At 39.2% G+C, this 13,863-nt stretch overlaps 1 protein-coding gene across 1 annotated transcript in view; it reads left to right on the forward strand.

Moving 5' to 3' along the window:
- LUC7L2 (LUC7 like 2, pre-mRNA splicing factor) overlaps window positions 1-13,863 on the forward strand; it is a 60,765-nt gene that overhangs the window by 32,855 nt on the left and 14,047 nt on the right. The window contains 4 exon segments of the mRNA XM_058190198.1: window positions 5,372-5,470; window positions 6,762-6,872; window positions 7,706-7,849; window positions 8,499-8,675. Of these exon segments, the coding sequence (XP_058046181.1) occupies window positions 5,372-5,470; window positions 6,762-6,872; window positions 7,706-7,849; window positions 8,499-8,675 (531 nt within the window).

Below are 13,863 nucleotides of genomic sequence, written 5' to 3' on the forward strand. Positions count from 1 at the left end.
TTTTCCGGGAGGGCATTACGAAAAAATCAGTACAATTGCGGAGGCTACGGCCTATGTGGAGGAACACAAAGCCTCCTGGAATCAGATGACCCAGGAATTGAAGAAGGGAGGTTATAGATCATGGGCGGAGCGGCTGCCGCTGTTGCGGCCCTGGAGTTGGGTCAGGCTGAACCCAGAGTTCTGAGATCCAAAACTAGGAAGTGATAAAGATATTTGGGATTGTGTTGGTTTTCCTTATTCTCTTTTGTACGATATTCTGTTTATTCTTGACCCTTCTTTATTACGTATTTAAAATTTGTAAACTTAGCTACTTCGTGTTACCTGCTTGCCATATGGCTGTTGTATGTGTTAAAAAATTTGAGTAAAATTCTTATTTTAGATAAGAAAAATGAAAATTTACCATACCTGATATGTATTTGTATAAACCTTTTTTTTGACTAATAAAAACTTTTTGAATAAAAAAAAAAAACAACTGGTTGGAGGTGCGGGCAGTTCACCTTGACCTACGCCACTTCCAGTCCGCCATGTCAGGCCACAATGTGTTAGTATTAACAGACAATGTGGCCACGAAAGCGCATGTAAACCGCGAAGGGGACACTCGGTCCAAGTTACTCATGGACGAGACAGAGGATGTTGAGCTGGGCGGAGAGACACGCTGTCCCTCAGAGCAGAGCACATCTCTGGCTCAACCAACATCCAAGCGGATTGGTTGAGCAGGACTCAGATAGATCTGTTGGAGTGGTGCCTCCATCCAGCCCTATTCCACAAACTGTTGGAGAGCTTTGGATACCTGATTCTCGACTTGTTTGCGCACCCAAAGAACATTCAACTACCACAGTTCTTTGCCCGATTCCCGTGTCCAGGGGCTGAGGGGTGCAATGCTCTCTGCTGCCCCTGGCCATGGAGGCTGCTCTGTGCCTTCCCTCCCCTTCTCTCATCCCGAGAGTGATTTGGAAGGTGTTAGCAGAAGGAGCAGAGGCCAGGGCGACCCTGGTATGTGGATCTGGTAAGCCTGTCCATGTCCTGTCCCTGGCAGATTTTTCAGGACAGGATTTCTCTCAGCCAGGGGTTTGTACTACATCCGGAGTCTCAGTGGCTCCAGTTGACCGTCTGGCACTTGAGAGGATCCTCCTAAGGAAGGACAATCTCTCAGGGAGGGTGATACAAACTATACAGGCTTCCAGACGCGCATCGACGAACTGGATTTACAACACCACCTGGTAGTTGTTCTGTTTTTGGTGTTCAAAAGGACACATTGACCCAACTTCGGCATCTGTACCTGAGGTTCTGGAATTCTTACAAGAAGGTCTGGACAAAGGGTTGGCCCCCAACACCCCGAGACAGTACTATGGTGACAACAACCGTCCTCTCACCCAACATCTGAGAGTTCGAAGTTTTCTTAAGGGGCCAGCTAACCTGAGACCACTGGGGGTACACCGGTACCCCACATGGGACCTTGCCTTCGTCCTTCAAGCACTCATGTCTTCGCCATTTGAACCATTGAGTTCCATCAGTCTCTGGTTCCTGACCTTTAAGGTTGCCTTCCTAGTGGCGATAACTTCTGCCAGAAGGATTTCAGAGATAGTGGCCCTGTTGGTGCGAGGGGATCTCTGTATATTCCATTCAAACAGAGTTGTCCTGCGGATGGACCCCTCTTTTCTGCCCAAGGTAAACTTCATGCCCAGGAGTAGTCTTGCTGGATTTTTGTCCAGATCCTAAATATCCATTGGAAGTAGAGTGGCATACCTTGGATGCTAGGAGGGCCCTCCGCAGGTATATCAAACGAACAGCGCCTTTCAGAAGATCGGAAGCTCTGTTCGTTTCATTCCACCCGTCTTCGATGGGCAGGAAGGTATCCCCCTCCATGGTCGGTCGCTGGCTGAAGGCGTGCATTGCAAAGGCATATGCCCTTAAGGCTAAACTTTTACTGGGACAGATTTTTGCCCACTCAACGAGAAGCACAGCTACCAACGTTGCCTGGGCCACCCAACCCTCTGTTAGTGACATTTGCAGGGCGGCCACTTGGACTTCATTAATAGCACTTATCTGCCATTACAAGGTAGACAGTTTTGCCTCAACTGAGGCATCTTTGGACGGCGAGTGCTGCAGAGAGTGCGCTCTACTCCCAATACCAGGGATCAGTCAGCCTCCTGCCTATGAAAGTACTAACTTGGTATGTCCCATGCTTGGATTCTCCAAGCAGCATGCTGGAGAATGGACATTGACTTTTCTGAACGTCCCTTCTCAGCGAGCTGCTAGAGAATCCAACCCACCCTTTCGGCTTCCTGATCTGGGACCCGGGTGGCTCTTCAGTATCTTCTATAACACATTGGGTGACTATGCCTTCGTGAACAAACTGAAGCTCAGCCGAGCAGAGGAGGCATGGTCAAGAAAGAAAACAATCTATACTCTGTCTCTGGCAAACAGACGAGGAATTACCCACGCTTGCATTCTCCAGCAGCGCGCCAAGAAGAGATATTCGGGTAAGTCAGAGTCCATTCCCTATACATTTTTGTGAATGTGGAGAACAATCCATCTCACATGTGCTACAGTGCATATGATGTTCTTCAACATGGACAGAGGAAGACTCATGCTGGTGAGAGAAAATGCTGTCGAGGTGGCCTAATACTGGATGAATGTCATCTAGTTTTAATTCTATTTATTTTCAGTACTTTTCATATGTGCTATATGATTTACACATATTTTAATGCTCAGTATTGAATGGTATATGTCCATAATTTGAAGATGCTTCTGACATGAATAAAGTGAAAAACACTTTAATGTGCATCATTACTATTATTATTTGAAGTTATATCCTCTATCTTATTTTTCCCCACTTCAAGTAAAGTAAATTGGGTTGAGAGAAAGTGACTGACCCAAAGTCACCTAGTGATCTTCTGTGGCTGAAGGTTGACTGAGTCTCTATTCCTAGTCCAACACCTTAACCACTAAATTGACTCTCAGTTAATCAAAACAGATTTCTCTATCCTTTTACCAGTCTTAATTTCTCATAAAAGAGTTGCTCATTGGACTTGAGTATTTTTATTGTGATATTACTGATATTCATAAATATTGAAAGTAGTTTTTCACATAGAATCATTTTATCATAATACATTTTTAAAGTGTACATTCTTTAATGCAGTTCATATCAAAAGTCTTCATTTTTAAATCTGTATGTATTGGAGTGATCCCTCATTTTTTGGGATCCATATAACTAACATTAGACTAGCTAGTGAAAGTAGAGAATTTAATGATTTGTAATATTTTTATTATGGACAGTGCTAAAAATTATCAAGCAGTTTTATTATGCAAGAACTTTTTGCAAATGATTATAAGTAAAATAGAGTTTATATCTCTAAATTGTCTGTTGGGACTTGGATCTTTCGCTTTCTTTATCTTTTTTCTTGTCCACACTTTACCTGCCCAATAGTACTTTCTGTAATCTCCTACTTACATTAGAGCTACAAAAGTAGGCAAAACTCTGGTGGTTTTATTAGTAAACCAAGGAAGGAAAGAAACTGATGGTAGGTAATAAGGGGGATCCAATAAACAATTCAGAATAACTAGGAATCCCCAGGCATAAATTACAGTGGAAGAAGGATCAGGCAACTTAGTTGCTAAAGAGAGTTTTGAAAGAGAAAAGAGAAATTCAGAGTGTTTCATCTGTGGTGTATATAGTCACCCAAATCTTATTGGTGAGAGAAGTGGCATACATAGGTGTTAAATTATATTATAAAATATAAAATTTGTATTTCATTTCTCCCCTGTCCAAGTTATGGTACCAGCCACTTTAAACTGTAAACCTTCGTAGTTTTATTCATTTATTTATAGAACATACATGGTTGCCCCTCTCAAACAATGATCCCAAATGGTAAAAACAGACATAAAAACAAACCATCCTTTCCATCAGGCTCCAGACCAAACAGCCTCCTGGCTCAAGCTCCATCCTAGCCCAATGATTTATTTCTTTATGTATTAATGTTTTTCTTTTATAATTTACTTTATAATTTTACAGATAGTCCTCGACTTACAGCCACCATTGAGCCCAAAATTTCCATTGCTAAGTGAGGCTGTTGTTAAGTGAGTTTTACCCCACTTTACTATCTTTTTTGTTAAAGTTGTTAAGCGAACCACTGCAGTTGTTAAATGAATCATGCAGTTATTAAGCAAATTTAGCTTTGCTTGTTAGAAACCAGTTGGGAAGATTACAAATGATTATTACATGACCCTGGGACAGTGCAACTGTCATAAATATATGCTGGTTGCTAAGTGTCTAAATTTTGATCATATAACTGTGGGGATGCTATAAATAACAGTTAAGTGTGGAAAATGGTCATATGTCACTTTTTTCAATGCCATTGTAACTTTGAGCAGTAACCAAACAAATGGTTGTAAGTCAAGGACTACATGTATAACCCATTCCCATAGGTGCTTAAAACAAAGTACTACACCCCCATTCTAATTCAGGGCATCTCTCAGAGAATAGGATTTTCTGTCACTCTTCTCCACCCATCCAGCAAGGAGATTCTTCCACTCCTTGAGCAGATATAGATATTTCAAAGAGGGCAAGTAAAGAATCAAGCATCATTTGTTCCTTTGAAAGGACATATATTCAAACCTTGTTTTTGATGGGACTTAAAAGTAATACAATAGTGAACCAGTTTGGTGTAGTACTTAAAACACCATGCTTATGAGTTCTAGTTCACAGACTCAGTCACTGTGTTTCAGCCCTAGGAAGAAGACAATGACAATCCACATCTGAAATTGAAAAAAAATAATATAATGGGCGTTATGTATATTTCCACACTATATAAAAAAATTAAATAACTTGGTTTGTAACTTGATTTGTTAAGCACACTAGCTTATAAGGGAAAGTATGCAAGAACTGCTGCTAATGCAGTCTGTTATTAACAGCAGCTGCCTGCAATTACTGCAGATTCTAGTCCCACCAGGCCCAAGGTTGACTCAGCCTTCCATCCTTTATAAGGTAGGTAAAATGAAGACCCAGATTGTTGGGGGCAATAAGTTGACTTTGTATATAAATATACAAATAGAATGAAGACTATTGCTAACATAGTGTAAGCCGCCCTGAGTCTTCGGAGAAGGGCGGGATATAAATGCAAATAAAAAATAAATAAAAAAGAAGAATTTTTGCTAAGTGCTGTATTTTTATTTAAGTATATTGATCTATTGCAGTATGGTGTCACTGAAATTTGGGGAGTTTTACTGATGTGACTGATCACTTTTAAACAAAATTTGTGTAGTAATTTAAAACATATTAAACAATAGATACACTATTCGAATATTGAAATAAGAATATAATTTGTATCCATTTAGGATTTTCTTGTAAAATTGTCCTTTTGTGTTTCAGAGGATGGATCTTGGAGAATGTCTGAAGGTGCATGATTTGGCGTTAAGAGCAGATTATGAAATTGCATCAAAAGAGCAAGATTTTTTCTTTGAACTCGATGTATGTTCTATCACCAAATTATCTTTATATTATAAAGAAAGGAAAGAGAATTGGTAGTGCTGACATCTGGTCAAATTGCGTTAAATTTATATTTACCAACAAAGAAATAAAGGAAGACTAGTATAGATCTATTTCAAGCTGTTTAGCTGTTGTCAGGATTCGAATCCGGGCTATTTACATATTAGGTAGATATATTAACCTCTAAGCCATGGGCTTACCTTGTCTTGTCGGCTATACCTGGGGAGAGATTGTTTTTTATCAGAGCCACCTGGTCTACCCAAATATGGGGACAGCATACTGCTTTCACATTTCAGTCCCAATCCAGGAGTCTTCTCAGGCAATCGCTTTCGTGACAAACTATTTTTTGTGTTAAATTTATATTTACAGACAACTTGAAGCGATTGCCTGCAAAGGCTCCTGGATTGGGGCTGAAAGGCTAAAGCAGAAGTAGTATGTTCTAACCTAACCCTAACCCATATTTGAGTAGATCAGGTTGCCCTGATAAAAAAAAATCTGGTCAAATTGTGCATTATTGTAAAATATTTAATATAGAGTTAATTTAAAATTTTTGATAGTTATTAGTAAAGTGTGCAATTATTTGAAGCTGAAGTGAGAAAGGTGTTTCATTTGAAATTCAAGTATAAAAGGCTTCAGACTTGCACATGATCTTAGTACTTTGAAGAAGGCATGCATTTTCCGTAACACAAGGTAGTTATACTGTCCCATTTATCTTCTAAATAAAGAAAAAAATTGGAGCACATACTAAGTCCAATAGATTGCACAATAAAAAGCCATCCAGAATCCCTTTTAATAAAGATTTTGCATACACACGCACACACACAAAGAGGAATTGAAATATTGAATACAGAGCCTTCGGATTTTTATAGTAGATTCTCTGAAACCATCATCAAATTATAGCTAATTTCTTAAGATATTTGAATAACTTGAATCTTTGAGATTTGAAATCTTCATTCCCATTTTAGTTTTATTTTAATTTCTGTTAACTTGCCAGTTCTAAAACAGTGATATATGGAGCTTAATCCTCAAAATGATTGTTCTCATCTGTTTGATTGAATATTTGTGAATACAAGTGTTGATGTGATTACCTTGAAAGTAAGAATTAATGTAATGATGGTCTCAATTTTATTTGTTTTACAATCTTCCAGAAAAGTATTAAGTATAATTAAACCAACAATTTATACTTTTAATATTTAGTTCTACTGTTAACTTTTGCATTCTGAAAAAGTGCTTATTTCTAGCCAGTATGATACTTTTCTGATTTATATGTTAGGCAATGGATCACCTGCAATCATTCATTGCTGACTGTGATAGGAGAACTGAAGTGGCAAAGAAAAGACTGGCTGAAACTCAAGAAGAGATCAGTGCTGAAGTTGCAGCCAAAGTAAGTACTTAATATTCACTCACTATAGAGCTTTCCCTAAGGACTTCTAACTTGATTTTATATATATAGCATTTGTATAAAAGAATTTTGGAAGTCCCATTTTATATCAAATTAGTGGGTAACAAAAGACAAAATGCACGAAACTACGCACAGATTTTTTAGCTGAGCAAAGATTTGGTTGTTTTCATTTTTAGTTTTGTGTAAGAGTGCGTACAACACATAAGTATAGATGCCTTCATGTACATATTTGTGCATTATAAGGGTCTTTGAATTGAATTAAAAATGGGATATATTGGGGAAGAGCAGTGAATGCAAAATGCCAATTGAATGTTGCTTCTTTTTGCCTGCCTGTCTATAAGGATAAACACTGTAGTACCTTGAAACTACAACTCTCACAGTCCATTGCTACTGGTGTGGTTGGCTGGGGCTTTTCAAGTTTGAACTTTTGAAGGACACTAATTATCCATCTCTGCCTTAGTGGTATGAAGACACTTTTGTCTGTAAAGATAATCTGAGCAGAAATGAAACATTTCCTATTTTACAGACATATTTATTGAATATTAATTCATTTTCAGTGTTGAAAATTTTGAAATGTTGCTCCTTTTTCACATTCAAGAACTATAAGCAGCCTATATAAACATTTCTATTTATTATTGTTCAAATCTGCATAGAGCATTCATAGCATAATACGCCACTGTACCCTGAAAAAGGGAATGGCTAGCTGAACAGAAGCACTTCATTGTGCAGTGTCTTATTGTTTTATATTGATGTGGCTTCTATAGTGAACATTAGTAATATTAGCAAATGTAAATATTACTTTTTTTCTCTGAAAGGCTGAACGAGTCCATGAATTAAATGAGGAAATTGGAAAACTGCTTGCTAAAGTTGAACAACTTGGAGCTGATGGAAATGTGGAAGAGTCTCAGAAAGTAATGGATGAAGTAGAGAAAGCAAGAGCAAAGAAAAGAGAAGCAGAGGTAATTTGGTTATGTACAAAAGTATATTCTTTCAGTTAGTCCTGGAAGGACAAACTTATTCATGGAGTTGTTAGTTAAAAGAATATTTAAACTATATTCATTGTTCTCAAAATTTCAATAAATACACACGCGCGCACACACACATACCCCAATTGTTTAACTTTATTTTATTTGTGGCTCATCTCAATTGTATACTAGGCACAATGAACTTGTGCTACTTTCCCTTTATGAATCCTGGCACAGAGAAAAGAATCCCTCTACATGTCATAATATTTCCTTAAACTGATTCTGGTAAACTATCACTTGTTATATCCCTGAGCAAAATTCCTTAGTACCAGAAGTATTTTAAAACATTCATAAAAGGATGGAACATACTCAGTGGTTTTAATTTGCCACAAAATATTGTTTCAGTTGGGAAATACATTTTCTTAAAAGGGAAAGTGAAGAAAATAGTGCAGATGAAGAATTTTGCTTATTTACAGATAGCAGTTACTACTCTTACAATACCTTCTGTTTGTTGCATTTTAATCAGGAAAACTAGCACACAACACATACAAAGAACCAAATTAATCAGCTATTGTTGATTCTGTACTTACTAAGAATGTAAGTTGTTCATAGCTTAAGAGACATATTATGATGCGTCTTCTAGGAAGTGTACCGGAATTCCATGCCTGCTTCCAGTTTCCAGCAGCAAAAGCTACGGGTCTGTGAAGTATGCTCAGCCTATCTTGGCCTACATGACAATGACAGACGGCTTGCTGATCATTTTGGAGGAAAACTACACTTGGGTTTTATTGAAATAAGAGAAAAGCTTGAAGAACTAAGGGTAAGTATATATTACTCTTTTCCATTGTGAACTGTTAATTATCAGACTACTTCAGTAATGTCCTGTTGATACTATACTTGAAATTAATATGATGAAGCTGAGAAAGAGGAGCTTCCTCAAAAAAATAGTATAAATAGCCCTTTACTGCCTTTCAAACAAGAAGTTAACTTAAATTCGTATTTAACTGACTAAATCAGAGGTGTAGGAGTATAGTTCCAAAATGTCTATGGAGATTCTTAGCCATCCAAGTCATGGTTGTCCCAAAGGTGCTTTTTCAAGAGGCAACTGGACTTTCTGGTCTGTTTTTTTTAAAGACGTTTCACTTCTCATCCAAGAAGCTTCTTCAGCTCTGATTGAATAGAGGGGAATGGAAGGGTTTATACTCCTTGCAGACAGCAGGTCGGATAACTACACATTCTGAGTCACAAAGGTGCTTTTTCAGGAGGCAACTGGACTTTGATTTTTTTCTTTGAAGACGTTTCACTTCTCATCCAAGAAGCTTCTTGAGCTCTGGCAAGATAGTGGGGAATGGAAGGATTTATATTCCTTGCAGACAGCTGGTCATTTGAATCCTTTTAGAGGGTCATTGAAGCACTTGGAGGTTTATCTGTGTCCTCCGGGTCACCTGACTAGTGCTTCTGGTCCTGTAGTTTGCAATTTTTTCTCTGGAAATCCATTCGTACTCCCTCACCATTCGAAGGGTGTTCATCCCAAATTGTATAGCTAAAAGTCTGTAGAGATTCTCAGTCATCCAGGTCATGGTTGTCCCAAAGGTGCTTTTTCAGGAGGCAACTGGGCTTTTTTTTTCCTTTTGAGTCCAGTTGCCTCCTGAAAAAGCACCTTTGGGACAACCATGACCTGGATGACTGAGAATCTCTACAGACCACATGTTCTGAGGGCTTCCTTGATGTGTTTTAGTTTAGTTCTTTTTCTTTTCCATCTTTGCTGGTAGGCAGGCCTTCAACTCGATGGTGTAGGGTTCTGATGGCTTCCATTTTGTGCTCCAATGGATGATGAGAATCAAAACGTAAATATTAATCTGGGGGGGATTTCTATAAACTTCACTGTTAAGGCTTCTGTCTTCCTTAATATATACTGCACAGTCCAGGAGTCATGGTGGGAGTCATCAGAACCCTACACCACTGAGGTGTAAGTACAAACAGGTACAAGCTGGAGAGTTTTTGGAGTTTGATAGTGACTGTTAAGAGAGTGTTTGGCAATTGAATGATGTTATATGTGCTTTTTTTCTGTCCAGGTGTTTTCCAACTTTCTAAGCATAGTGTCAGTTTTGGAAGGCAGTTTTCTTTTTGCTTCTTAACTGCCACATATTTTAGCTGGGGAAGTTGGGAGAGGGTTGTTGTTGGAGCGGTAGAAAGTTAGTCATAACAACATTCCATATTCAGGGACATCCTGCGTCTGATGGAGACTGCCTGAAGATTGTATCCCATTTAGTGTGAAGAGTTGATTGGACAATGTGATGAACTTGTGGGTGTGGGTCGGGGCTGTAAACTGCCAACTGGGTGTGGAAAACCTGGAAGCTTTCAGTTTTGGGTTTTCCCAGCTGTAGCAACATGACATCTCTAATAAATTGGAACTTTGAGGAACCTCAAGCCTCAGAGCTTTATTTTGTTGGGTGTGTTCCTTGGAACCCTGACACATAGAGTCTGGGAGCATAGGCTTGGAGCTACACATGAGTTACTGATAAAATGATTAACTAATAGCTGGTGTCGCATTCTTCAGCCAAAAATACAATCTAGGTCAGCACCTTTATAATGAAGAGAGAGTTTGGGAGACTCTGACCAGGGCAAGCAAACAGGAGAATTAATGGATAGGTGTTTTTTGAGAAGAATGTGAATGGGAAGAAGCATGAAGGAGGCAAAGCAGCCAGCTAGAAAGGCCAAGTAGAGGTGGTAGAGCATGCCCAGGCCCAACAGTCAAAAGGCTACCACGAGTGGGGAAAACCGGATCCCCATCAGTGCCATGACCGCCCAGGCCCAGCAGAGATCGAGGAGAGGCACTCGATCCTGGCTGGGCATGGGCGGCCATGGTGCCAATGGGGATCCAGCAAAATGGAGGTAGGCACATCATGCGGACCACCAGACGTGCCTGCTCTATCCCATGCCATGTGCTCTGGCTACTGCCACAACCGCCTAACGGGTTGTTGTTCCCCTCACAGGTCTTGCCCTTGATCTATGCATAGAGCACGTTTTCCTTGTACACCCTTTTTTTCCACACTCCCCCCACCCTCTGCAATGCCAGAAGCCGCATTCCACAGCCACTTGCCTGCTGCATTTCCCGGCGATCACCTATCGCCCATCACACCTGGCAGGCAGAAGCCCCATGAGCCTAAAGTTCCCATTCTGTCTCCTTGCCATCTCCTTGGAAGGGACGAGGGGAAGGCAGAGAGATTGGCAGCGTGGCTTTCCCATGTGGGGGTGGGATGGTTCCAATAAAAGGCCAGTGAGCGGGGCGCTGATCTGCAACCTGGTGATAGCTATCCGGGCTGGCCCATGGCCAGTCTTAGGTCTGCAGCGCCATCTCGGCACCTACCCCTGGCCATGCACGTAGGAGGCAGCGAGCATGTGAGGGCTGGCCTCCTGGGTGAAAGGAAGAACACATTCCCCAGGAATGCCAAGCCCTGCGCGCTCACCGCCTCCTGTGTGCATACCCAGGGGGTGAGGCAGTGCTGCAGATCTAAGGCTCGCCGCAGTCTGGTCCAGATAGCCGACACCAAGTTACAGATCAGAGCCCGGTCGGCCTGGGCCAGACCAAGGTGCTGCAGGTCAGTCTTTACCTGTTTCCAGGATGGCCCTATGGGCCGGATCTAACCACCTCGCAGGCCTTGAGTTTTCAGTCCGCAGGTCTTGAATTTGACACCCCTGCTTTAGACTAACAAGTTTTTATAGCACTGACTGAGTTTCCTTCACTTCTTAAATTAAGTTTTAAACACAAATTTAAGAATAAACAGTAAAGGGTGACTAGAATTTTGATTTTGGAAAGCTACAAATGGACTGTAGGTCCAGATGGGTTTAGAATAAGATTTTGGAATTAATTATAATTTCCATGGGAAAATGCTTTTGTTTTAAATTCTTTAAAAAGCATGATAGGATGAGAACTTGAAAGTTGGATGTTAGAAGGAATCAGAAGGAACAAAAGATGACAATTAAAGGAGAAGAACCCTTAATCTGATTTACAATGAAGAAAAATATTTTAACCTTAGATATGTTAAACAATATTTTTGAATACTGTATCCAGATGTAAGTTTTAAGAGTGTCTATCTCAATGGATAGACTATGTCTAAAAGATGTTATGAAAGAGGAACACGTTTTACCTGACAAGATTGATTTCTGATCTAAAATCAGATTTTAAAATGACAGGCTACAAGAATGATATAGGAAAAAAATGCTACATTGTAGATATAAAACAAACTAACTGATGTGTTAATAATTAAAAGGGATATATATATAAATAACAAATCAAAAGAGTGACCTGAATAATTTTCCTAGGCTTGTTAAACCTTGTTAAAACAGGATTTTTTTGAGACGGGACAAAGAACAAGTTTTAAAACATCAAATTCCAAGACACTATTTAAAAGGATAAAGGTCAAGATTATTAAAAAGTAGGAATACGGACTTGGTTTATTTGATCAAAGTTAAAACAGATACATTGTTACCTCTGGTGACCCTTAATGCTCTTACGCTGATGAGGACTAAAATGGGGAGACTTCAAGAATTTGTTTATAGATAAGAGATGGGTTGTGGAAGAAGAGATTGTTGGTTGCATTTTAAGAAAAAACAATAAATTACTAAATTTGCTTAGACTTGTAAGGAAAGGAGGAGTTATTTTTAACATATTTCTTCACAATATTTTCTTTTCTGCACTTTCTATTTTTTATTCATTTTTTTTTAATTTTTTTTTTATCTTTTTAGCTGTAATTTTTAATAACATTTTATATTTTAAAAAATTCATACCAGTATTTTTAACAAGGACATTGTGTGTAATAAAGTTATGCAATGGTTTCACACTCTAAATACTGTAAAGATAAAGGTTCCCCCGCACATGCGTGCTAGTCGTTTCCGGCTCTAGCGGCGGTGCTCATCTCCGTTTCTAAGGTGAAGAGCCAGCGCTGTCCAAAGACATCTCTCTGGTCATGTGGCAGGCACAACTAAATGCCGAAGACGCAGAGTGGTGTTACCTTCCCACCAAAGTGGTCCCTACTTTTCTACTTGCATTTTTACGTGTTTTTGAACTGCTAGGTTGCCAGAAGCTGGGACAAGTAACGGGAGCTCACATGGCACTAGGGATTCAAACTGCTGAACTGCTGGCCTGATCGACAAGGTCAGCGTCCTAGCCACTGAGCCACCGTGTCCCCTAAATACTGTATTTGAGTGCAAAATGTCCTATTTCAAAATTTTAACATTTTGGACATCTCTAAAGAGTGTGCCCTGCATTAAATGCCACAAGCCAAGAAGTGGAATTAAAGAGCTTGAATATTGAATTTAGGACCAGACCTTCAAGTCCACTCCAATAATGAATCTCAAACAGTTGTAGGGGGAAATGGGAAAGGGGAATACTGTATACCATCTTGAGTTGCTAAAGGGGAGGTTCTGAGCAGATTATAACCCTTACAAAGATTAAAAGAGTAAATATAAGCAAATACCCAAAATACAAGCTGTATTATCATAAGCTCTCTTATCATTCAAATCAAACTTAATAACAAAAGATTGGAAGGGTATATCTAGTCCATCTATTGCCTCTGAGCACCCCAGAGTCCATAATGTGAAACAAAATCTGGATTAAGATGACCCTACCTTGATCTAGCAAAACTATTATTATATGTTTATGAAAGAATTACGTTGTTTTATACGTACATTATTGTACGTATGACTTATACATTATTAGCAATTTTATTTATAGTCATTTATTTTCCTGCTTTTAGCTATTCTCTAGATTTTAATTTTTGGTAACTATGGACCAAAATTAATTTGCTCTTTTCGTTATGTGTGAGTTCAGTTAAAGTTTATAAAAGAAATGGTAAAGTAATTGGCAATAATATTGGGACAGATTAGAATAATGCTGCCAGTGGGTGAGAAAAAGTAATTTTGTCTTATACATATATATTCTTAATGGTTTATATTAGAGTTTCCTAACCTTTCTAGCTTTGCGGACTGGAGGTGGGGGAGAGGGG

The sequence above is a fragment of the Ahaetulla prasina genome, chromosome 7 (assembly GCF_028640845.1).
Source record: "Ahaetulla prasina isolate Xishuangbanna chromosome 7, ASM2864084v1, whole genome shotgun sequence".
In the NCBI taxonomy this organism is placed as follows: Eukaryota; Metazoa; Chordata; class Lepidosauria; order Squamata; family Colubridae; genus Ahaetulla; species Ahaetulla prasina.